The sequence below is a fragment of the Cyprinus carpio genome, chromosome B8 (assembly GCF_018340385.1).
Source record: "Cyprinus carpio isolate SPL01 chromosome B8, ASM1834038v1, whole genome shotgun sequence".
NCBI classification, from domain to species: Eukaryota; Metazoa; Chordata; class Actinopteri; order Cypriniformes; family Cyprinidae; genus Cyprinus; species Cyprinus carpio.
Genome location: NC_056604.1, coordinates 6,773,068 through 6,799,933, shown reverse-complemented (window position 1 = coordinate 6,799,933; position 26,866 = coordinate 6,773,068). Strand labels below are relative to the sequence as shown.

Genomic DNA, 26,866 nt, shown 5'->3' with positions numbered 1-26,866 from the left:
CTTATTGTAAAAGCTTAACTACCTCCATTTAAGGTTTTTTTTTTTTTTTTTTTTTTACATGGTCACAGTGTATGTGACTGGTAAAATTAGTTCAAAATCATCTAGATGCTGACAGTGGTTTTCTAGTACACTATACTAGTTATTTAGCCAACTCGGTACAACAGTGAACACGGCTCTACAGCGTACCAAAATGTGTCACTGAGCTGCTGCGAGAGGATTCTGAGCTGCTGGAAAAATGGTTGTGCAAAATCAGGCCGTTCTTCTGCATGAATGAGGGTGCGGTCAGGAGAAGAGTTGTGTTAGTCAGAGTCAGTTTACAGTCTTTACTGCAAACAGTATTTGTAAACTTAAAAATGGATGCATGTCACATAATAAAATATCAATGCATTTCATACTTTTAAAGTGTGGCATAAGTGTCCACTGTATATGCAAATCTCTAGTCTCTTTTTAACACTATTCAGATATCTTGATGAATGGTGTTTTTAAGAAAGGAAAGCCATTGGGGATCGTGACACAAGCTCACCTTTGCGGGGTCAGGCAGGAAGGTGGACATTAAGGGGGGACTAGCCCATCACATCACCACCCCCCACCCCACCCAACCGACCCCGAATCTAATCACTAGACTACACGACCATATGATCAGAAAAAAAAAAAACAAAAAAATGATACAGATAGAACATTAGGCAGGGGAATGCCTTTATGCATACACACACTACAGAAAACAATGCGTTCGTCTTGGGCCAACAGTATAGTATGCTTCTGATTTAACATTAACGTCCATCCACTTTTGTTTTGACCAATTAATTTTCTTTACTTTTCCAGCTCTTTATGATTACTTTAAAAAGCTTTTTAAACAAGTTATTTTATTTTTTATTTTATTACCATTTTTAACAATTGATTAATTATATTTATAAGGCCTTTTAAATCACAATTTTCCTAATAGTATACAAACTTTTAGGATTATTTATATACGGTTTTAGTATATATTTTTGTTCTAATATCTATTATAATATTTATTACTATAAAAGCTCATTTTGAATTAACCTTTATTTTTTATATTTTGAAATTTTCATTTTAATTTTAGTTAAAGTTAAAGTCACTATTATGTGCCTTTGTCATTATAAGTCACTCTTTTTCACTTTTATTATTATTATTTTTAAAATTATAAATTATAAATTAACAATTTCTATTTAGTTTTAATTTGTTTTTATTTGAATAAGCTTTTATTTCTATTTTTACTTTTAATTTTAGTAATTTTGTTATGTGCTTTTGTAATTTTTGTTAAAATTAAAAATATATATTTATAAATAAAATGTAATCATTTTTGAAAAAAATATTTATATTTAGCTTTAATTTTTACTTCAGTTTTAATTTTAGTAATTTTAGTACTTCAGTTTAAAAAAAATTTTTTTTTTTCAAATAGTTGCCATTTCTAACATTTCTAATTTTTCATTAGGGTTTTCAAGTCTTCATCTTATATATAACATTATATATTGATGTACATAGCTTTTTATTACATTTATAACACTTCATTTAACAAAAACATTTTAGTTTAAATGATCACAACACTGATTCCCTGTTATTTCCAGTTTTTTCATAACCATCGAAACGCTGTTAATGATATTTGCTAGAATAACCATCATTTATGTTAACTCTATTCAATACATTTTTAGTGATCAAGAATGTTGTAGTTCCAACATCTAACAGAAGGGGGCAGAAGTGGCTGCATTTTGCATTTACAGATGCACTTAATATTCATCTGTTTTTGGAAAGCATTGCCATGTAAACTCATTACCATGCACTTCCTGCATATACAGCATGTAATGCTCACATGACAAGTGTGTGCTAATGTCTTGTTCTCAATGTGGAAATGTATTTCCCTGCTGGCTGGACCTCTGCTGTCTTTCCTTGAGCTGGCGTTGTGCTGATCTAGGCAACTGTGAGGGATGCCATTGCAGCAAGCATATTTAAGTGTGTAGATGTCAGTGCATGTGCAAGCAGTTCACCCATCACTGTGAAAGATGTATTATCCATATGTGTCTTCAGGCATAACAAATGTTTTGGAATTAGCATGCATGCGTGTGTGTGGAACTATGCACATCCTCTCTGATATCTCCAGGTTATCCATGGCAGTGGGAACCCTGTAGAAATGTTAAACGTATACATGTGTGCTCTAACCTCCTCTGGCATGACTGGCTCAGAGGAGCGGCTAATGGCCGACACCAGCTGGCGATCGAGTGGCTCGTCCGTTTCGTTATCTGTGTAAGTCCCGGCCTCATCCGCCGTGTCGTCATAGTCGCTGGTCAGCCGGCTGTCCATGCTGAGATAGTCAGCACTCATGGCCGAGAGATATGACATGCGATCGCCATGAACGTCAAGGTCCCCCTCCGTCCCGTCCAGCTAAAAGAGACACATGATGGATCTTGTGTACAGAGAGGAGCGAAAACAAAAAAACACAAAAACAAAACAGAACGAAAGCTGTAGAGCACCACCGAAGAATGATGAACAGTAAAAGCACAGAAAAACAGGAGGAATGAATATCATGACTTTCAGAAAAGGAAAGCATGCATTAGTAGGTTTAATTCAGGAATACTGGGAAAGATAAAGTGGGAAAATGTGAATGAAGGAGTCTTAAAGTAAAGAGATGTAATATGTTGCATTAAAGTCAACATGAAATCAAAATGGATTTCTTCTGAATGCACATTCCTGATATTAATGTACTGTACATGATTCATCGTGTTAATGTTTTAGATAAATTTGATTATACTGTCATGAAAACAAATGTTTTTTTGTTTGTTTTATCTTAAGATCATAATTTAGTAATCATGGAATACATTTTAAATAATTTTACTGTTGTCTTGAGGGGATGTTGCTAGGTGTGAAATATTGCATATATTTTCTTATTTAGTCTGTTTCTAACTTTAGCTCTTCATTTTCATCTTTTACATAATAGCAAAAAAATTACTTTTTTTTTTACTACTACTACTACTATTATTATAAGCTATAATTTTTAAGCTATTTATGTATTATTCATTTATTTAATATTATTACTATAAGCTGTATTTGAATATATATTTTAATATATCCATATTATACTTTTTATACAAACAAACTTATATAATAGCAATATTATTATATGTTTAATTAATATTAGAAAAATCTTGAAAATGTAAAACCGTGCTGCATCTCTATTTTTAATTATTTACATTTAGATTTATTCAATTAGCATATGCTTTTATCCAGTGTGATACACAATTGGGGAATACAGCCATTTAAATAATGTCCCAGCATGCATTTCTTCTCATTTTAGACTCGGTTTGTCTCAGAAACACATTAGATGCCAGAAACAAAATGGTTTGTAAACAGTGTTTCATGTTGACTTTAACAGAGTGGATAGAAGGTGGTGGAGAACTATATGGACTGTTGTTTTTACCTTCCCCTCTGAGACCCACACAGCATGGGTCTGCTGGTCTCGTATGGTCTCCTTCAAACTGCCGTACCAGGCATCATTAGCTGAGTTCAGATCGATAACAGCTATCAGACCGATGGGGGAGGGACAGAGAGAGAGGAAATCAAAACATTTCCATTTGGGTCAGCTGTTCTCTAGGTTCAACTTGACCTATTTATCTCACAGTGTTTCAATCAGCTGCTTTAATCACTTGGAGATTTTCGAATTGGAATCTGTGTCAAAGTCAGTTTATATTGATATGTGCCAATTATGATATATGGTAGCTTCTCTTTACTGCACTTCCCCATAATTCAGTTTCTAAGCTTTCAATTAACAGAATCATTTTATAATCTATTTTTTAACCCACCCAAGCAAAACTTGCTTCTATAATGCTAGGATCTTTAATTAAAATGAGCAAACAATCAAATAATGTGAATTTAGACTTTAATGATCCAGAACAATATAGGGTTGAGAAGATAATGACTGAGGTGTTTGGACCCCCAGGACCGACCGGTAAACAGGTGTGAGCAGGTTTTCCTGAGCTTCAGAGCCTGGTCGTAGAGTTTGCGGGCACTGCGGTTAGAGCTGGGGATGATCCTCTGTCTCATCGCCTTCACCCCATGTTTGCTGTCCGGGCTGAAGAGGATGACTATGGGGTACCACTGCGTGTAGTTTAGGGTGTCCACCGCTTTAGGGGTAACATCCAGGAGAGCGTGCTTGTCCTGCATCAATTACAGAATCGGTCACTGTTCAATACTGGTAAAATGTTTATGTCAAACAAAAGAATGTAATACGCTTTGATTATTAATTTGTGTGCATACACAATTACCTGTTCAATGATCTGTCGGATAGTGTTGAGACGAACCACTCCTGAGGATTTCTCTGACCCAGCATCTTTGGGTTCTGTTTCTGATGTGCCATCGAACAAAAACAGTAAGTATAATCAAACTTCAAATAAGAATACTTACTAAACATAAACAATGCAATACAAAAGACACATTTTTATTCAATGTTAGCTAAAGCTCTGGATGTTATTAAACTATAGACTTTATCATCCATTTGCCTCTATTGATATGCATGGAATGTTTTGGAACATGGAAAAGCAGGTATGCAAAAATATGCATTCAAATATTATTATTATGATGATCTTTTTTTTTGTATTTCGAATATATATTTTTATATATAATATCAGCTATTTTTTATATAAAAAATTATAGAAGTACTTCATAAGGATTGACCCCCCCCCAAAAAAACAATCCTTTATATAAAGATGTAAATATATAAATAGAATTTTAGAAAATACCTTTTATATGAAAGCAGTAATATGCATTATTAGGATTATATTTATTATTAGAATAATTTTGAAAATGCTCCATCTCTACTTTTGACGATTTATATTTAAATGTATTAATTTAGCAGACGGCAAAAATGTTAACTTGGCTGTCTGAAACTCTCATTCACATGACTACGAGTTTAAAATATGCAAACTTAATATGTGGTTATAATATTTATATACTTATAAATTATTTATTCATGTAAAATTAAATTTTTTATATTTTTATAAAATGAATAGCATGACATGATATTGTCTCGATAATATTAATTAGAGAGTTTTGCACAATTTTGCATGCTTAAAATCCAGTGTGAGCATCCCTTTGGACATTATTGATGATATGGCAGAGACAGCAGCATCAACTCACTGGCAATAACAAACTCGTCTGGAAGCTCCGTGACCAGTTTTTCACTGGCAGCATCAGCGATTGGTCCAAACAGCACAACCGGCCTTCGGAATCCCGCTATGGGAGAAGACAAGGCTTATAATCAGGATTTCACAGCAGAGTTTATCTGTTTTAGCCTGACTAAATTACAAAACGGTTTATATTAATGGTAATAAATGCTCTTTTAGCTATGTAAAAAGGGTTTAAAGAAGAGTCAGAGGAGTCTTGAATGATGATTCTTTTTCAAATTCTCGACTGGTTTTTGTCACATAAATCATGATTTTATTGGGTGATTTTTCTTGAACAGTGTGTAGGGAGCAATCTCCTTCTGTGATGATGAGCCCATTTTTCATACATATTAAAACTTTCTCAGCTGTATGTGTGGGTATGCAGAGACTCTTATTGGCGGTATTAGGCCGGTCCGCTCCAAGATGTGACTAATGTTGTGTGCAAGCAGCCATCACGTTATTAAAACTGTTTATTGTGTAAATGACACAGGTACCATGATGAGTAAATTACGATCTTTGCCCTTCTATTGCATCAGATGTTTGGGATGTGTTTACCTTAAAGTTTCTTTTTCTGGCTGCTTTCTGATTACACACACATGTTGGTATGTTTTTTTTAAGCCTTTTGAATTACGGGGACATAGGCAGTGTCCTCATAAACGCCTTCATATTGTAATACGTCTGTCATACCCATGTCATTATACAAATTTGTGTCCCCATGAACCACCCAAACCATTGCACACACACACACACACACACACACACACACACACACACACACACACACACACACACACACACACACACACACACACACACACACACACACACACACACACACACACACACACACACACTACTAGTCAAAGGTTTGGAATTATTAAGACTTTTTAATTATCTTGTTATTTTATTATCAAACTATTATCTTCTTATTATCAGTTGAAAGCAGTTTTGCTATAATATTTAGATTGTGGTACATTACCGTTCAAAAGTTTGCAGTAAGATTTACAAAGAAGTAGAAATTAATAATTTATTTTAGCAAGGACGCTTAATTTAAATGGATTATAGGAGACAGTGAAGACATTTATTAAAAAAGTTTTTTTTTTTTTCAAATAACTGTTGTTCTTTTGAATTTTCTGTTCATCAGAGAATCCTGAAAAACGTGTAACGATTTCAACAAAACTATTAAGCAGCAAAAATGTTTTTCAACATTAATTATAATTAGAACAATTATTAATAACCATGTGCCAATAATAATTAAGCTCTAAATCAGCATATTAGAATGATTTCTGAAGAATCATGTGACACTGAAGAGTGGAGTAATGATGCTGAAAATTCAGCTTTGCCTCAATTATAAATGATACATTATAAAACATATTCAAATAAAATACTTTAAACAGTAATAATGGTTCACTGTATTCATTTTTTTATTAAATACATGCTATTGTTAGCATAAAAGACTTTCAAAATCATCATCAAAAAAAAAAAAAAAAAAAAAAACATTTGATCTGATCTAATATTTAAAAATACATAATTTGTGTGTATTTAACTGAACAAATATTTAATTTGTTAAACTCAACCCCCCTAAAATGTAATAATAAATGACTAATGTTTACTACTATTTGGTTAATACACAGTATCTTTTTTGGACTTCGTAACTGTTAATAATCTTGATTCACACTGCCTATAATGAGAAAACCACACTGAATTGTTGAATAACCTTTAAAGTACACTTTCGGTTTTGTTTGTAGCACCCACCTTCTCTCAGCACCACCCTCTCATAGGCAGGGAAGCGGGTGGAGACGGCCGCAGAACTTTCCTCTCGGCTCTTCCGCACATCTTTCTTCTTGGCCGCCCTCTGACCACGTAGCCTCCAGAAGTCGGCCCTGTCACTTCCTGAGCCCTTATGCGTGTTCTGGACATTTGCCATCTGCTCGGCTCTGATCAGCACGGGACCAGGGGTTATGCAGCAGCAGGGTTATGCAAAGAAAGCGATATACAGTATGATTATAGAGCAGTGGTACATAGAAGCAGAATCCGCTTGCTCTCCAATATAAATACGGATTCATATTCTATTTGATGTTTGCGCTGTTTCCGACTTAAAGGATTAAATACTATTTATCTTTTAATCTCATGCAAAAATTGTCCGCCCCCTCTATGTTCTCACCTGCTCTTGCTGGGAATGATGCCCTTCTCCAGCAGCTTGTTGTCTTTGCCCATGCGGATGGCCAGCCAGTTTCCCAGCTTGCCGTCATATAAGGTGTCCACCACTTTGAAGATCTCTCCCCGGGAGAAGGCGAGACAGTGAGGCAGCTCCTTCTCATACTCAAAATGAGTTCGGATGAAAAATGAGTCCCCTCGACCGGACACCAAGATGTCTTCATAAACTAGGACACAAAACAGAAACATAAGCCCCCAAACATGTCTCAGGCTTAACTGGTAGAGCATGATGCAAGCAATGCCAGGGTTTTATCAATGTGGTCAACTCAAAAATGCATTATATTTTGTGTTCAATATGCATCTCAGAAGGCTGAGACTGAGATGTGAAACAAGACTCAAATTAATAGTGCTATTATAAAAATAAAAATAAAAAAAAAGCTTTATATAAATAAAAAAATTAAAATATATAATAATAGAACAATAAATAATAGGTAAATAAATGAAATCAATAAATATAAAATACAAATAAATAAAATGCATAATTACAATGAAATAATCTAAAGGGACTGTAAATGTAAAAATAAATTAAAATAAATAAATAAAAATAAACAGATAAAATAAAAAATAAGTAGACAAGAATAAAAATATAAAAATAGATATAATAATTATACTACAACTCAAAAGGTTGTGTAAATGCAAATATAGATAAAAATGAACATAATAAAATAAATAGTTAAAATAAAATATAAATATACCAATAAATAAAATACATAATTACAATAAAAAAAATTAATCAAAATTCTTCCAAATCTTTAAAAGATTCTTTAAAAAGTAAAGAAATGCATAAAAAATCAAATAAGAGTAAATAAATAAACATAATAAATTGTGTATATATATATATATATATATATATATATATATATATATGTGTGTGTGTGTGTGTGTGTGTATGTATATTTATTTATTTATTAATTGCTGTGATTTTCTGTCTATCAAACTATTAAATAGTTGTATTATTTTATTTATTTATTTCATTTTAGATGTAAAAATTTAATTCACCACTCTAATTCAATAATTTATCACAATATGATGCAAGTTTTCCTTGGTTGATGTCATTTAATCATTTGTGAAGTGCTAAACCTGTCAATGAATAGACAACTTCAGTGCTATTTGACTTAGGATTCACAGTGTCAAGGATAAAAGTTTCAGCGGTCAGATTTCCTGCAGCGGTGCCGTCACCCTCTTGATTAAAGCTCTGACACCACATCTGTCTCGGCTCAGACCAAATGAGCTTCAACCCCTGACAGCGCCAGACCTCGCTTTCCCACGAGACACCCACACCGAGAGGAGATGGAGTATGAGAAATAGAGATGAAGACAGGTAGAGAGAGTGATAGAGGGATGGAATGACAGCAGAAAAAGAGGGATAGAGCAGAGAGAGTCTTGTGTTGGGGTTAGGAACTTGTTTTTGGTTTCTGGACTCCAAATCCAATAGACTCGACAGAAGTTTCTTTATCAGGATTGAACCAATTAATATCAGCATGGGGTTTTCATGAGGCATTTAGTTCTTCAAATAACAGGCAAGAGAAAGCAAAGCTCACAAACATGAAAATCTGGATTTTGGCATGTTTGCGCATGTAAGCACATGACCACACTTGACATGGCAGTCCCTGGAAGAGCCAAAACTGGCTACAACTGGTTTTGTAGTGATGAGCAAGAAGCCGAGGCCTCTCGACAGGCTCTGTGTGTACAGGGGGAGGGGAAGAGCAGAGACACAGTGCTTCTGGGCCCATTCACACATACACTGATGTAATACTGGTCACTAGTTCTCCCAATGGATGCTATAATGTAGGGCTTTTCAGGACCCCCAAAATATCCTATTGCAAAGGACCCTCCTCCTAAAATAATGTTAGCTATATATTTTAAGACTCATTTATACTGTGTGAGAAAACATAGTGAGATATAACAATTTGTTTTATAAGAATAAAATAACCAGAATTTACATGTACTGGAGATTGTACTAAATTCAATATAATTATTAATATTATTATTATTAAAAAAGGTGCCTAAATAAAAAATAAACAAATAAATAGAAAAAAAAAACATTATGTAATTAAAATAAAAACAAAAGGTGTTGTAAAAACACACACATAAAAAAAAGATACAAATAAATAAATAAAATATAAATAATACAAAACAATATATTGTAAACAAATAAAAATTAAATAGATAAAAAATGAACAAATAAATACGTAGTAAATTATTTAATATATATTATTAAAATGTGTTGTAAATAAATTAACAATAAATAAATAGATAAAAATCAATAAATAGAAATAAATAAAAATAGTATGTAATTATAAAAATGTGTTTTGTAAAAAAATTCACAGATTAAAAAATAGATAAATAAATATATAAATACATTATTATGTAATATAATAAAAACAAATGATGTTGTAAACAAATAAAGAATAAATAAAAAGATAGATAAAAAGTAATAAATGGATATATAATACAATATATAAAATATGTAATTATAATGAAAACAAAAGGTGTTGTAAATAATTAAATAAAATAAATAAATAATAAATACAAAACAATATATAGTAAACAAATAAAAATTAAACAGATAAAAATTAACAGATGCATAATAAATTAATATGTAATTATAATGACAAATGTGTTGTAAACCAATAAACAAATAGATAGATAAAAATCAATTGATAGAAAATAAATAAATAAAAATAAAATGTAATTATAATAAAAAGCAGGTGTTGTAAAAAATACACAGATTTAAAAGATAGATAAATAAATAAATTATTATGCAATATCATAAAAACAAAAGGTGTTGTAAACAAACAATAAATAAATAGATAAGTAATAATAAATGTATAATACATAAATAAATAAAATGTAATTATAATGAAAACAAAAGGTGTTGTAAATAAGTAGTATAAATAACTAATAAATAAATAATTTAGTGTTTTTGTGTGTCCTGAGGTGAAGCGAGGGGCAGTTTTGTGTGTTTAATGTGTGTGGGGTGAGCAAGGCTCGTGTTCGCTCTCACCCTCAGTTTTATTCTGTGCCAAAATGGTCACGACCTCACCCCGTGGGATCTCCAGCAGGAACAGCACGGCCTCCTCTCGCACAATGCCCCGAAAGTCAACGTTATTCACCTTTAGGGAGAGAAAGATAACAAACAAATACAGTTGAAAAGGAAATGTGGCAAATGCAAATCAAATTCAAAGCATTTTCTCTCCTCATAAAGGGGTCATTACATGGAAAACTGTACTAATATGTATACGTAATGTTGACTTAAAGCTCCCTCCCTCTCCAGTCCACCCAGGCTATTTCTGAAAACTATGAAGACTACATAATAAGCATAATAAGGTTACATAATCGTAAGAGTGGTCATTTACATACAGAAGATTTAAAGATACAGTAACAAAAACAGCTTGTATATTATTATAAAGTCAAAAACAAGTGACCCAAAATGATAAGAACACGAACATTAGGACATCATTCAGCTAAAGTCAACAGAGCTGTTATTTTTGTACCTTCATAATCTGATCCCCAACACGGAGACCTTCTTCTTCAGCCGGACTGCCCTCCTGAACTCCTGCTATGAATATTCCCACATCATTTCCTCCAGCCAACCTCAAGCCAACACTCTCTCCTTTCTGAAAGCTCACCATCACTGTGTTGGGCCTTAAAAAGAGAGGCAGAGAGTTAGGAATTTGCTAACATCTTATCTGTAAAACTGGGAGACCGTTTTCCTGTGACATCACTTCAGGAAGCACAACACACCAATCATAAAAATGACAATATAGGCCTTAAAAAAAAAAAAAAAAAACATATATTCTATAAATATAATTATAAAATATACCATTGCATTATGTGTGCATATAAATATAGAATAAATTTGAAATTAAATATTGAAGTTAAATAAATGCATTAAAAGAGGATAATTTATCTGTGATCTTTGATTAGTGAATTTATAGGAATTAAAGCTGCCATTTCCCATCAGACTCAAAATATTAATTTTTATTAGCTTAGCTGAAATGGTATTTTGAATTAGATTTTATTTTCACAATTTCAAGTTTTAAAATTAAATTTTAGTTAAAGTTTTAGTAATTTTGCCATGTGTTTTTGTCCTTTCTAATTATGTTTTTAAAGTCTATCTTTGATTTATTAGTTTTAACTTGTTTATTTATTTTAGAAATTAAGTTGAACGAAATGAAAAAAAATGTAACTATAATAAATTTTAATATTTCAATTTATATATAGATATATATATAGTTTCAGTTTTTGTTTACTATAATAATGGATGGTTACAGTGCTAGTTATTAGCATTTAAGTCATACTTTAATTTCTAATAATTTTGCCTAAAAAAAAGGTTAATTTCGGAAAATATTATTTTCCAAAACGCAACAAACGCATTTAAAAAAATGACGCCCATATAATATATTTGGAGAAAAACAGGCTTTTTTTCTGTCCCACTTCTATTTATCCTTTCCAGATGCACCAAAAGCCAAATGCATCCTCATGGCTTGTGATTTTTCAGCAGGGTTTCCCTGCTCTCCAGCTGAAAGCACACTGGAGCTCTGGTCTTAAAGCAGAGTGGCTCTGTAAGCAAGAGCAGGACACAAAAATAACCTCTCCCAGTGGATACGAGCAGCAGCAGACTGCCTCTTCCTCATGAATATGGAGGAGCTGACAGAGAGGATGATTAAGGGGGGAGGGGATTTCAGAGGTATCCAGCCCGCCTGTGAGGCTGTGATGCAGATGACCCTCCACCTCTCTTCCTCTATCTCAATTTCATTTCCTGTGAGCTCATCCTCCAGTGAGAGAGTTTAAACAGACAGTTCACCACAAAATTAAAATTCTATCATTATTTACTCATGCTTATGCTTTGTTTGGAAAAGATCAATCACTGAAACATGAGGGTAAGCAAATAATTACTTTTTTTTTTTTTTAGTTGAACTATTAATTTAAAAAACAAAGTGTGTGTGACGAGCTCTGTCTCCAGATCGTAACTCAGCCCTCAGTGAGTCCTCAGGTTTAGTTGGTGAATAAGATCTTAGTTCAGTGAATAGGATCATGTGTGAGGAGGGCTGAACCTGCGGGATATTAACAGCATCCACTCACCCATAAATGGCCTCGTCCTCTGGGCTCGGTCTGAGCAGGATCTTGGGTGTTGTCTTTATTGCTGCTGCACATTGAATAAAAAAATGATCTAACATCAGTTTCAGTCTGAAACAACTGAAAGCAGACAAATTTTATTTTAATCACACATCCCACAGGCAAGTCAACAGAGAAATATACTGATCAAATGTTTGGGGTCAGCACATTTTTTTTTTTTTTTTTTAAGAAATTCTGCCTCGTGGGCAGTGTGCTGACATATATTGCTGTTGTGCCATGGCCGAAGTATTCCTGTGTGCCATGGGCGAAGTATTCCTGTGACACTGAATAAATGATCCCAGGAATATATTACATTTTAAAAAATATAAAAAAAAGCAAACAGATGTTTTAAATTATAATAATTTTTCACAATATTACTGCATTTTTTTATCAAATAAATGCAACCTTTGTGAGCACAAGAGACTTTCAGAAAAAATATAAAAATCTTACCAACCCCAAACTTTCAAATGTTTCAAATATATATAAAAATGTGTTCTGTGATTTTTAACCTATGTAATGTTGCTGTTTCTTACTAAAGTTTCTAAGTAACTTCTTTTCTGATTTAATTAGTCAGCAAAGCCGCTTTTTACTCTTATTTCATGCTTGACAAGCATTGCCAGTCCTCTGATGCCTTATTAATAAACCAGAGGTTTGTGTCTTTATCTACTATCAAACTACAAGGTATGCAGAATCTTGTTCTTACGTGGTGGTTCTTCTTCCTGTGGTTCTACTCTCTCCTCGTGGGCTGGAAGTGGCTCCTCTGGAGTTTTGTAAGGAGATGATGAAACAGCAGTCTTTGCCAGTCTACTTTGAGGATCCTCCCTGAAAATACAACAACAGTGTATTGCTAACACAGTTTCTGACTGAGAATATACATCTGACAACCAGAAATTGCTTGATAGTCATACAGATCATTGGTTTCCAAACACTGGTTCACACTTACTTTCATTACATAGACAAAACACACTTTTGTGCAGACAATTTCCTTTTTTTTTTTGATGAACTATCCATTTAAATGTCAAAAGACTTTTTGGAGCCATTGTATTATTATTATTATTATTATTATTATGTGTTGAACATATCAGGAGCTGATCTTCAAGCGGTCCTCACCTGGCGTTTTCTCGTGCTACATCATTGGAAGAGTGTGAGGAGAGGTCAGACTGGCGTGACCTTTGGTCATCTTGAGGTGAGTAGGAATGGTACGACTCCATCTCAGAAATATCTGAAAGAAAGAAAAGTCTACGATGAGAAGCAATGGACTTTGCTTCAACTCCTAGGACAAGAAAGAGATGAGGCCCAGGAGAGACAGAATTAAATGGACCCACAACCACAGAAAACAGACCACCGTGTTACTGTTGACTTGGTGTTAATTGGCCAAGATCTGCCCCGTTATAACAGTCACTTCTGCTTATACTGTATATACTGTGGTTTTATTTGATCACAGCATATCCATGCTTTTTTGACCAAAGACACAATCCAAATCATAGAGATTTACAATGCCTACGTGACTCAAAAGCCCAGAATTTCATAAGCTGTTGTGGAGACACTAATAGCAGCGTTATACAGAGGCAGAAGGTGTGTCGGACAGGAGTGATTAATCTTTAGGAACAGAACTCCCTGAGAGAGGCAGAGAAAAAGGACAGATGAAAGTGACATCTATAGAAACTGTCTTGAAAGCAGAGATGTGTGTAAAAGCAGCTAGTGCTTGCTTACATTGACACTATATTGATAGTTAAAAGAATAGTTCACCAAAAACAAAAAGGTCACCATACAGATGCCATCCTCATGTCATTCCAAACCTGACTTTTTTCTTCTGTGAAACATAAAATTGGAAGGATCTGAAGACTTTACGGATTCATTTTTAAACCAAAAATCATTAAAATTCACAGAGTCAGTCAAACAGATGAGAACCTAATCAGTCTGTTGTGAACAAATCATGCAGTCTGATTTTGAATGATCAGCTCAAAAGAATGACTTACTCTTGAATCAGACATTCTCAAGTTCAACTCAGTGAATCAATGACTCAATTTCAGCATTTCTTGAGTTAGCAGCTCATATATATTTACTACTTTTCTTATGTTTGTGTCATGTTCATATAGAAAGTTTTTCCTACACAAAAGAGAGTATCACAGGTTTTGTAACAACATGAGGGCAAACTATTCCTTTAATTTGCCATTCTAGAACTCTACTTTGTCCAGGATAGTTGGGAATTATTTGATTACAAGTAAAACCAACAAGAAGCAGAGCAAGGAAAATGAAGTATCTCCCTGAAAGAGAAAGCAGGACAGAAGTAGTGACGGCCGGGGAGAAAGAAAAGAGTTACTGTGTGGTCTGCTGGTGATCTAAGTGCATGTCCAGTGCATGGCCGCTGGTGGGCGGAACCCCACGACTGTCCTCCAAATCTACAACACACTCCATCCATAACAGAGCAAAAGCACACTGCCGCCCACCTGCTTCAGAGCTTGGTGGGCTTAATGCTCAGTGCTAACAGAGTAAACACAGACAAATATGCTCAAAGCACTGTCTGCAGATAAACAGAATTTAATGCACAAAATTGGTAACATTTTTGACTGTAAGTGATGCATGTTTAATCGTTTAGATCTTATTCGATTCGAAAGAATGCTTATATATATATATATATATATATATATATATATATATACACACACACACACACACACACACACACACACACACACACATTTGATAAAATAATTATATATTATATAATATAGAATTCTGCACTATTTAAAATATAAATACATTTTAAAAAATGCATTAAATAAGACAATGCAAAACAGAAGACTTTTATCCTCTATGTTTACATGCACAAATTTCCCTTCCTCCAAATTAAATTCCATCTAACTGCAGATTCCATATGTTATGTTTATGCACCCTAAAATCCAAAATATGATGAAAACATCTGTTTACATGTGATAAATGTGATCTAGGTCCACAAAACCAGTCATAAGGGGAAATTTTTTGAAATTGAGATTTAAACATCATCTGAAAGCTGAATAAGTACGCTTTCCATTGATGTATGGTTTGTAAGGATAGAACGAATATTTGAAAACCCGGAATCTGAGGGTGCAAAAAATTGAATTATTGAGAAAACTGCTTTTAAAGTTGTCCCAATGAAGTTCTTAGCAATGCATATTACTAATCAAAAATGAAGTTTTGAAATATTTTATGGTAGGAAATTTACAAAATATCTTCATGATTTTTGCCATAAAAGAAAAATCAATAATTTTGACCCATACCATGTGTTTTTGGCTGTTGCTACAAATATATCCGTGCTACTTAAGACTGGTTTTGTCACAAATATATTCAAAACTAAATCTCTGAGCATGTCGTGCAAGAGCGGCATTAAGTATCATGATATCATAATAGCAAGAAGCTTGTAAGTCCTGTAAAGAAGATTCAGCATCACTTTAGTGCGTAACTGGAATTTTTGCTTTTCTAAAATGATCCCAAGAAAGCTTTTTTCTCATGTTGCTAAATTTATTTAAAAGGAAAATCAGAAGCAGCATCCAAATATATATTAATAATTTATTCAGATGAAGAAATTTGATCTTTTTCTCTAACTGTTTACTTAAAGGCTTTTCATTTTGATTAGGCTATCATTCAAATTTTTTATAGATTATTAGGTTGCATGTAAATGTAGTGTCTGAGGAGTATCAGGGAGGAGCAGGGAGCTGGTGTTTTCCAGGCTGTGGGGGAGAGAGGCGTGTTTCCATCTGTTGGGTGGGGATGAAATTACAGTCTGTCTCTTAAGAGGGGGAGGACAAACCACAGAGAAGAGACAGCTGTGTGTACATTCCCTGAATACAACCCAAAACAGCATGGCCAGCACCTCTGCTCAAGCTATACAACCACCATCACTGATGTAGTTCACAGAGCTACTGTGACAACACACACACAAGCAACATAATGAAGAGAATGACAGAGCATATGACACACACACACACACACACACATACGAAAAAGGCAAGAGACCAGGACTGGGTGAAAAAACAATAATAATAATAAAAAGGTTCTGATATCTCAATATTTGTGTATTTGCTTTAATTTTCACCTTTCCCCCCAGAGAAATTACATAAAAAAAAAAAAAAAACATAAATAAAAAATAATTTATAAAAAAGGGAGGTTTCATGAAAAAAATTATTGCAAAAATTAACACACACAATAAAACTGTTACATAATATTTTAACATTACATAAATATAACATTAAATTCAACAAATATATAAATACTAAGATAACATAATACTTACTAATACTAAATACTTAGTAATTATATTTAATTTAAAATATAAAGGAATATCTAAATTATTTTTTTCATAACACCAACAAATATTATTAGTTATTAAAAGCATTATTTAAAACATTTACTGGTATAATAATATTGATATATATTGTGAATAATTCTTATTTCGCTCCGACTTAGCAGTGACTAAGAATAAATATGCCACATACAGTGTGTTTAAAAGACAACATGAAATCATAATTGACCTATTCAATTTTATAACACCTATCCCTGGTCTTATTTTATTTCCTTAAAATAAACCACATTTTTATTACTTAAATAGCATAGCATACTTCATAGCAGTCAAATCAAATCCAACACCACACACCCACCCTACATTTATTTCTCACTGAATATACTGTTTTACACATAAATATGCTGCATTACGGAAGTTAAATGTGTTGTGAATGCGTGTTGACTTTAGACACAATCATCTGAATTTCCATAGAACTATGAAAGACGTGAACATACTGGAGTGAATGCCAAATAAATGAGGATAAAGACACAAGGGACAGCGCTGATGTCCAACAGTAAGCCTTCAACCTATCCAAGCGGGTTATGCTAGCAAAGTCACGGCTTCTTGAATACGCTGAACAATAAAAATGAAGAAATAGCTGAAAGCCGGCTATCACATCATCTAGTCAAAATGAAAAATCGTGCACAATGGGCCGTACGAGGCAATGAACAGGACGTGCTGCATTTTTATGGCAGGGTGTAAATTGCATCGTGATTCTACTTCTCCAACCGCACACAATGCCTACAGTGACTCATTTTCCAACGCCGTTGAATACATACATGAAGTGGGAATGCATGCTTTTTCTGTACTGGAATGTACTTCCTTCCACCTGCATTTAATACCTCGAGGATGGTAGATCTGAAAAAGCCATACGATATCCAGCTGTCCCACCCTAACAACAGCTGAAGAGTATGAAATAGCATCTGAGAGACTGTGACACCCTTCCGGACAGAGTTTCTTCGCCAAGATTAAATAAGTCACCACCACACAGACATACCATTGAGTAGACTTATTTATTGATTAAAGAAGGTATTAAAAAGGAAGGTTAGCATAAAAATATAAGAGCACAGTGTGAAAGCTTTACAGGTTTGTTGAGGCATAGTCATGATTAAAGATTAAAGGCAACCAGACTTTATGTTGTGTCTCTGCAGTCCGTCAGCTAAAAGTATGACATATCTGTATTATCTGTAAAAAGAGAACACAAAAATAGCATTTCTGTTGTAAGCATGCGGTTTGCTTTTTCTCATTTAAGCGCATCTTTCTGGTGTTAAAATATTCTTTGTGTTCAAGTGTAAACAAGGGTGTCTGTCTATGTATCTGAAAGCAGAGTTAAGATACCTGCTATTAACATCCATATGTGCATGCATTTTTCAAAACAATTAGAATAAATAAAATACATGAATAACAAAAAAAAAAAATGTATATTATAGTTAGCTAAAACTGAAACTAAAACCATAAAAAGCATTTATTGCTTGAAATAAAAAATGTGACCTGAAAAAAAAAAAAAAAAAAAAAAACTTCCATTCTTCCAAAAACATTCCAGCTACATTTCTCATTTTAATTTTATGTGCCAAAATAACTAAAACTGAATTAAAAAGCAACAAAACTATATAAACATAAATAAAAACTAGTAAAAATGAAAAAAATAAAATGATTTAACTACATTTTTTTATTTAAACCAATTTACATTTAATTTATTCATTTATTTTCATTTTTTTATTTACATTGTTTAAAAAATATTTGAAAATTAATCATATATATTACATAATATAATAATAATACATATTTAAATATAATATAAAATAAAATCATATACTTAAAATATTATTTTAAAAATAAAAAAAACACATTTTTAATGTATTAGAATTTATACAATTTGAATCCATTTAGATGATGAGAATTGTAATATATTATGGCTTCTGCTTTTTGATCTGACTGACATTTTCTTTAAAAGCTGCATCTATCAATTGAAGTTTAAAAAAAAAAAAAAAGATTTTAAAATTGTATGGATTGTCTGGAATAAAAATATGTGGAGCCGCTATAAAAAAATGCAACTGGATCTTTTAACTGAAAAGTAAGGCTTTTTTTAAACACAGCTGCTATATTGAGTGTTGTGATTCCTCCCATTCGTTTTTCTATAAATGGTTTGTCCCACTGTACTGTCTCTGATGTGGTCCACTAGTGGGCAGATCACCCGAGACGGATGTTAATAGCAGATATAAATGGGGGCTGTAAATCTCAGCTCTTTGCTAAAAAGCCACAGTCTGTATCTGACAATACAGTCTTGTAATTTCTAAATGACTATGTGTTCCTGTTAAATATACTATCAATCTATACTGAAACTATACAGCCAGAGTACGTTTTATTACCCGTGTCCAACTACATTAACACTGCATCACCTCTATAGAGGACCAGACTCATTAAATCCATGGCATATAGCTGAAATTATGCCACTGGATGATAACCCTGCTCTGATACAGACGGTGACAAATTGGGTTTTGTGCTTCAATACTCATTTCGACTCTATTAATAGTAATTCACATAATTAACGGTAATTTATTACAGCCTCAGCGCCTAGCAAATGTGCACATGATATTACTAATCTGATTTATCTGAGCCAATTTACGCTACCTGCTTTTAATTAAAGTGTGGTGTTGGAGAGCAAACAGCCAGAGGGTGAGCACCACGGCTCAGGAAGCACTGAAATGAAGACTAGTTCATAGGAGGAGCTTACCGTCAGGCTCCGAGTCGCTGTCTGCCAGGGCAGGAATGCGCACCAGGATCTGTCGGTGGTCTCTCTGGACCACCAGTTGCAGCCTGCCCCGTGATTTCTCAATCAGCTTGCCAGCGTCACTCAGAGAGAGGTTCTCAGTCACCGTCCCGTTGATCTAAAAAAAAAAACAGAGACAGAGACATATCAGTATTGGTTTAAGTCTGATGACTGTCTGGAGTTTGAGTGGAGCTGTGTGAATGATTGATGGATATATACATACTAATAAATCACTATTTTCTGTGATTAGAACAAAATAAATTGTAATTATTGATTACTTCCCCAATACTGTATTTGCTAATAATATTAATTTCAATTAGTAGGCTATATTAAAATATAATATACTTTTTAATGTACTTTTCAAAACTATTTGAATAAATTAAATAAATAAATGTAAAATAAAAAGCAGGAATATTATAGCTAACTAAGACTGAAACCATAAAACAGTAAAAAAAAAAAAAGTTACTTTAAATACAATGGATGTAAACTGAAATAAAATATTTAAAAAAACAGTTCTCAACATTTCTAAAAAAAATTATTATATTAAAATATATTATTTAGAAATTAAACATTTATATTTATTATATTTTATTACTTTTATTTGATCTTATATCACCTATTTACATAATAAAACATGTATTGCAAAATAATGTAAATTTACTGTATTGTTTATGTCATTAACTCTCTTTAAACTGTGTGAAATCATGTATAGAGCCTTTTTATACAGCTTTATTTTGTTTATTATATGCCATTATAGTATGTATTAATATTTTGAATTTGATTTCATTTTTAGTTTAAAGCAGTTAGTTTTTTTCTACTTCAGTTTTAGTTTTACTCATTTAGTACTTTAACTCTAGTTGTCAAGGCAAGATTTCTAATATTCATTTACGTTTAAGCCTTTTAATCTAATACTTATTAAATAAATATATAACATTTACATATATTTTCTGTTATTTATATATAACACTGACATTTTTATTTTTTTCTAATATTTATAGTTTTTATTTCAGCTGTATTTCATTTAACAAAAATGAGTCTTAATAGTGCTCTAGATATTGTCATCAGCCACATCAGTCGACCATTAGTGAATATGTACTGAACACAGAAAGCAATTTAACAGATTAATGTGTGAACATTACTAACAGCTATTGTGTGAACTTGAAAGGTCTGATAGGTACCTTAAGAATGATGTCGCCCTCCTGGAGATTTCCATCTCTGGCAGCCAATCCAGTGCTGGTCATCTCTTTGATGAAGATCTGGCTGCCCAGCCGGAGGCCGTACTCTACAGCAAATCAGAATGAAACATTGGTTCTGTGCAGCAACGCTAACATGATCCTAACATGAACCTAACAACCATGATGACCTTGACCCTTTTAAGTACACAGCCATCCCTCCAGCTGTTAGTTTAGTGGCCAGCTGAACACCACAAACTAGTCAAATGGAAACTGAAAATGTGGAGTATTGATCCGACGGGCAGAATCACAGCTCTCTGCTCTCGCCAATATTGTTCTAAAACTAAAGCCAGTTCTAAAAAAACAGCTGGTTCCCATTTAACAACTCTAGGCAAGAAAACTAGGGTAATAAACAGCGCTACCCACTTTGCCTTTCTGGGCTGTGGGTTATGAAGGGCTGGTGAGGAAATCGAAAGAGTGAAGAGCTTTATGTGAAGTTACAAGAACATATATATATATATAAATATAAATAAGGCCATCATAAATAAATCCGATTTAAATATCATCAAAATCCAAGGAGGACAAACTGTCTTAGGATGGATGTGTGGAGCTCCAAAGGACACAGCGTGAAAGGACATGAGAGAGAGTGATAAAAAAAGAAATGGGAAAAAGATCAGATGGTTTTTTTATGTTGTGTATTATTTCCACAGCATCTGATCTGAACTCTACTGCAGGAATAAAAGCTCTGCTTCTGTAAATGGGTCATATCAAATCATAATTACACTTTTGAGATAAAAAACGACAGATGTTCATAGTATGGGAGTATGCTGTAACGTCCAATGGAAGTTCCTAGCTATGCTTTGCATATTCTTCTAAGACATGGCAACGTTTGAAACAAATGGTTTAAGATTATTTTTAGGTCCCTGCTCATTTCAGTTTGATCTTAACGGTTGTGCAGCACATTTTAGCACAGACTGTTTAGTAACCCAGGCAGAATATAATGCAGTTATAGCACCAACTATACATGACCTTAAAGACCTATTATCCAAGTTGAAAACAGTAGTGCTGCTTAAAATGTTTGTGGAAACAGTGATACATTTTTTTGTAGGATTCTGCAATTAATACAAAGTGTAATAGTTCAACATTTATTTGAAATGTCACTTTTGATCAATTTAATGCATCCTCGCTGAATACTTCAAAAAGTATACACTTAAAAAAAAAAAAATTATGAACCCTAAACTTTGGAATAGTAGTGTATTCATTAATGTTTTGTATAGTGTAATGCTGCCATTTTGCACTTTTAATTAATCACATATCCTTAAATTTTATATCTAAAAAAACAAACATTCAACTGCTTGCTGAGAAATTTTCCACAAGCAATTGTCACAAAGCTCATTTGCATAAGAAAATATGAACGTGCAGCAAATTTATGCCAATTTTTGTCATAAACATTGATCCAACTTCAAGTCTTTCCTGTAATAATGCCCATAAATTATAAACTTGTTATTGGGAGTGAGATATTTATATCTGGCTGTCAAGAAATCAAATTTTAATATGGATAAGGCAATAAGATTGCCATCAAAATAATTATTAAATTAAATGACATCAAAGGTTCTGGAAAGGGTGCAAGAAACCTTGGCCCTCAGTGGATAGAAAGCAGTAATAAAGAAATTAAAAATACGACCCTTCTAAACTGTTTTAATCATTTTTCAATCACTAATATAAATTAAAAATTTGCGATTAGTGACAAGGTAATCCTGCAGCTCTCACCTTCATTGGGCCTGTTTTTCACCAGCATGACATTTATGGGCGGCTCCAGGGGCTCATAGTTGAACCGGTCTCTTCCTCTGTCTCTCTCTCTGGTGGGTGACGGGGAGTGATCCTGCAGCCGGTCCCTGCTGTGACTCCTGATCATCTTGTCATCCGGACGTGTGTCATACTTTCGCGTGTCGTAGCCTTTGTCCCTCCCATAGCTTCCAGCAGGGCTTCCTCCTCCGCCGCGGCCTCTACTGTGCTGCCTGTTATAGCGAGGCTCCGGGCTAGATCCGCGCTCCAGCGTCCGGCCCCGGCTGCCGTCCCTGCGGTAGCCGCTGTCAGAGCTGGGCGACCTCTCCGCGCTCCTGCCTCTGCTCCATTCCCGCCGGGAGTCGTAGTCCTGGCTGCGGTAATCCGGCTCCAGGTAGTCTATCCGGCCCTTTTCGAGACTGCGGTCAGGCTCTCTGTCACGAGGGTAGCCCAGGCCACCGTTTCCCCGAGGGTAATCAGAGTCTGGGTCAGTGTGAACACTGCGGTTGTCCTCGGGATAATAGCTGGATAAGTTGTAATCGCGGCTATCCCCACTCGGGGACGGCGGGCGCTTCAGGACAGCCACCTTGCGAGGCCTCTTTACAGTCTGTGAGGAGCGATGAATATAATTAGTCTTTATACATTAAGCCCACTGTTATCAAAAGGACCATATCTAAAAGTAGACATTTATCATAAATACCCTGTATAATAGTAACGTAATAATTTACTATTAATAGTTTTGCATATTTTCAGTTTAGTAAAAATTAAATTTTAAGTTTTAGTTTCTTCAGTGAGTTTGATCAGTAATAAATTTGTCAATTTATTAGTTTTTGTTTTGTTAAAACTTTCATTTCTGTTTCAGTTTTTCAAGTAACTTTAAGTAAGTTTCTCATCTAATATGTATATTTTTTCAGCTTTATTTCAATTACCATAAATATTCATATTAATTTACTTAACTAAACTATTTGACATAAATGAAGGGTTAGAAATATGTTGAAAAAAATGTCCTCAAAGGTTAAAAATTACCCTAAGAAAATCATTTCCATGAGGCAAATACTGGCCCTTTATTAAGTTAATATCTGACACTGCTAACCTATACTAATATCCAAAGTAAGTAAACTTATTCTAGAAGGCCTTTCGTAAAGGTCAACTTGACAAATGCTTACTATTTTGGCCACTTTCCCACATTTTCGGAGTGACTGCACAGCAAATGAATGAGGCACATTATCCATAGCGATGGTGTTGACCAGTACCACGCGGTCATTCTCACTGTCCACAACAAAACAAAACAAATGTTAAGTCTACAACAAAACAGAGACATTCCATACTATATTATTATGCTGAAACACTTGGCATTTGCAATGCATTTCACCTCCATAATGTAGTATATGATGCATTTCTGAAAATTTATATTCAGTGGGAAATAATGTAGGACTGGTCTTAATTGAATCAGCCAGTATTACACTGGAATGTAAAAAATAGTCTCAGATATAAAGTCCTACAGGGATAATATATTTTTGCAGGCTAAAACCAGCTGTTTTATATGTTAGGTTATAGCCTACATTTAGCTTTTTAATTCTGATGATTGTATTTAGGCTTCAAAATTCATAAAAAGTTAAAGATTCATTAACAATGCAAACTTCAGGGTTGACCTACAAAAATATGCCATGATTGCAATGCTCTATTAATAGATAATATAATTTCACCCAGCCTTGATTACTTTACAACAACATGCACTAATAAAACATGCACAATAACACCAAAGACATTTATTAGGACAGTAAGCATGATAATATTTGATTTCATGTCATTTTGTAGAGAAAACCCAATACTTATCAACCTGCCTAAGCTGGTGTAAAATAATGGTTTACCAATACGCTAAAACACGCATGCATTAGTAAGGTGAGTGAAGCGTACAAGAGCAGTCCATCGGCCGGTCCTCCTGGCAGCACGTCTGACACAATGATGGACGTCTCTCCGGTCTCCACGTTTGGATTGTCCCGGCCCCCAGACACAGCAATTCCAAAGCCCATCTTAGAGTCCTGCGAGAGAAAGACAGAGAAATCGCTTTCAGTGTGAAAACCCCACTAACGCATTTCCTCAGTCATATATCACAGCCAGCGTGCCCAGAGCAGGAGTGTTTAATATCGCTTCATAGAAACGTGCAAATAGCCAGCGGTGTTACACAATCACGTTTGTGCTTATATGATGAATCTTTCATAAACTGTGGCTGTGTGCCGCCACAGTGTGGTTTTGCAGAAAGCCACAGCAAGCCAAAGCTAATGGAGACATGGTTCCACCTCAGTGCTTGGCCAAATAACAACCTGCTGTACCTGCCTCAGAGGAACGCTGAATAAATAGAGTCTAATGAGTGGGTGCAGTGGGCTTGATGCAATCTGCTCCAAATACATTCAGGCTCAATTAAAGCCAGAGATAAAACCTGACAGCACCGAGTAAAACTGAGATTTCAGAGTGTTACAGTGTTGGAGGGATTCATCTAGAGATACACAAGTCAACTGGACCTCAATCACAACAATTTTTTGAGGGTATTTATGGATGATCTATGCTCTGGGAGTGCACCAATGCAAACAAAATTCATTGGAAACACAGGCCAAAATGTCATCTGTATGGAAAATTACAAAGTCTGTAAACCGGGCGTTAAGTTTGCAAACTGTTGCAGATTGTGAAGGAACTACAAAGATGTTTGGCATGAGATTTTTGAACTGACAATCAGAATCGGCTGTGAAAATTCATGAATGGTGCTGAACAGACTGCCAGTGACCCTAAAGGTGGGCGGTAACCATATAATGGTTTGAGTAAGTGAGTATCACAGTAGTGATAAAGATCATGATATGCCACATAAACTTCTAAGTACCCTTTTTTCCCCAAACTTTCCAAAGCTTATATCTTTGCTTTTATGTTGCAGTGATAAATGAGTCTATTCTTATCTGAACTCAGCAATCTGACATCCCAAAGTGCTGAGATGTTTTCCCAGGGTGAGTGTGATGTGGAGATGGTGGTGATAGCGTCAGTGTGTTTGGATAGCGAGTGTGAACCCTTGCGATCTGTCATGTGCGAGATAAAAGATGCACATCCTGTTGTGCTTGATGTTGGAGGAAGGAAGAATAGGAGGAAAGAAGGAGAAGATGGGAAGAGAGGGGGAGGGGGTAACTTCTGATGGGCTAAAGCACTTGTACAAAGTAAACACAAGCATGAGTTGTTGGTAAAATGACCATCTAGCTTTGTCCCAATTCAAAGGCTGCATCCTTTGTTGTGCATGTCCCAATAGAGGAACAGGATGTGAAATTTTAAGATAAATGATCATTGTATATGTTTTGGTTGCATTTGTGAGTTAATAAAAATTTAGATGGTTGTTTAAAATAGGTGTATAATATAATAATATCGATATATCGATCGAAATTCTCCTGTATCGAATCGCATCGTAGAATTTTTTTTTAAGTATCCGCAAATATCATATCGTTAGGTATGAGAATCGTTATCCTATATTATCGTGACAAACCATCCAATTTACACCCCTACTATAATGTAACAGAAGATTTCTATTTCATATAAGTTCTTTTGAACTTTCTTTTCATTAAAGAATCCTGGAAAAAAAAATCACCATATAGAGCCTATATATAATATAGAGTACAATAAAGCAGCACAACTGTTTTGCAATATTGATAATAATTAGAAATGTTTCTTGAGCTGCAAATCAGCATATTAAAATGGTTTCTGCTGGATCATGTGACACTGAATGCTAGAGTAATGGTGCTGAAAACTCTTGCACCAAAAGCCTTGCATCACATAATCTTAAAGAATATATTCTCCTAGATCCAGCACATCAGTGACGGTGAGTTTCAGATATTGTTGTGTGTTAGAGAGGCTGGTAGAGTGTTTAGCCTGGGTACCGCAGGAGGTTCTAGCCTGTTTGTTAAGAGGGCCATCCATCTGTGCAGCATGTGTTCAGTGGCCCCTTTGGCTACAAGCATGAAACTTCTGGTTCAAAGCCCTGCCGCTCTTCTACAGCACATTTCTAAACATGTAACTCTTAAACCTGTATTGAGTAAGTTAGTTAATATAAAAGAGTTTCATACCCGCTGTACAGTCACAGTGTACTGCTCCCAAACCGTCTCCTCCATTCCTGAGCCCTGTGTGGAAAAGAGAAAGAAACCATCATTAATCACCAGTCATGCATCACTAATGTTAGTATGCTGTGTGATGTGATGTGGGGTTGAGTGGCTCATACACAAATTGGTCCTAAATGTCCTGAACTAATTATTTCATAATTACATGGATGCACACAT

The 26,866-nt window shown here is 34.3% G+C and overlaps 1 protein-coding gene across 7 annotated transcripts in view; it reads right to left on the bottom strand.

Annotated features, from left to right (window-relative positions):
• The window catches only part of LOC109107960 (tight junction protein ZO-2-like), a 78,887-nt gene that overhangs the window by 4,737 nt on the left and 47,284 nt on the right, over window positions 1-26,866 (bottom strand). For 4 of the 7 annotated variants that reach the window (XM_042729406.1, XM_042729408.1, XM_042729405.1 and 1 more), the window contains exons 2-19: window positions 26,657-26,710; window positions 24,477-24,601; window positions 23,726-23,828; window positions 22,545-23,166; window positions 20,781-20,884; window positions 19,567-19,720; window positions 13,622-13,733; window positions 13,215-13,333; window positions 12,479-12,542; window positions 10,888-11,038; window positions 10,398-10,506; window positions 7,339-7,558; window positions 6,930-7,111; window positions 5,149-5,244; window positions 4,278-4,357; window positions 3,960-4,170; window positions 3,434-3,534; window positions 1,563-2,400 (exon numbers count right to left, since the gene is read on the bottom strand). In XM_042729406.1, coding sequence (XP_042585340.1) covers window positions 2,092-2,400; window positions 3,434-3,534; window positions 3,960-4,170; window positions 4,278-4,357; window positions 5,149-5,244; window positions 6,930-7,111; window positions 7,339-7,558; window positions 10,398-10,506; window positions 10,888-11,038; window positions 12,479-12,542; window positions 13,215-13,333; window positions 13,622-13,733; window positions 19,567-19,720; window positions 20,781-20,884; window positions 22,545-23,166; window positions 23,726-23,828; window positions 24,477-24,601; window positions 26,657-26,710 — 2,916 coding nt within the window. In that variant the 3' untranslated portion in view covers window positions 1,563-2,091. Of the gene's footprint in view, window positions 1-169; window positions 174-1,562; window positions 2,423-3,433; window positions 3,535-3,959; window positions 4,171-4,277; window positions 4,358-5,148; window positions 5,245-6,929; window positions 7,112-7,338; window positions 7,559-10,397; window positions 10,507-10,887; window positions 11,039-12,478; window positions 12,543-13,214; window positions 13,334-13,621; window positions 13,734-19,566; window positions 19,721-20,780; window positions 20,885-22,544; window positions 23,167-23,725; window positions 23,829-24,476; window positions 24,602-26,656; window positions 26,711-26,866 lie in introns of those variants that run through there. The other 3 variants (XM_042729411.1, XM_042729407.1, XM_042729410.1) reach the window with 3 other exon arrangements.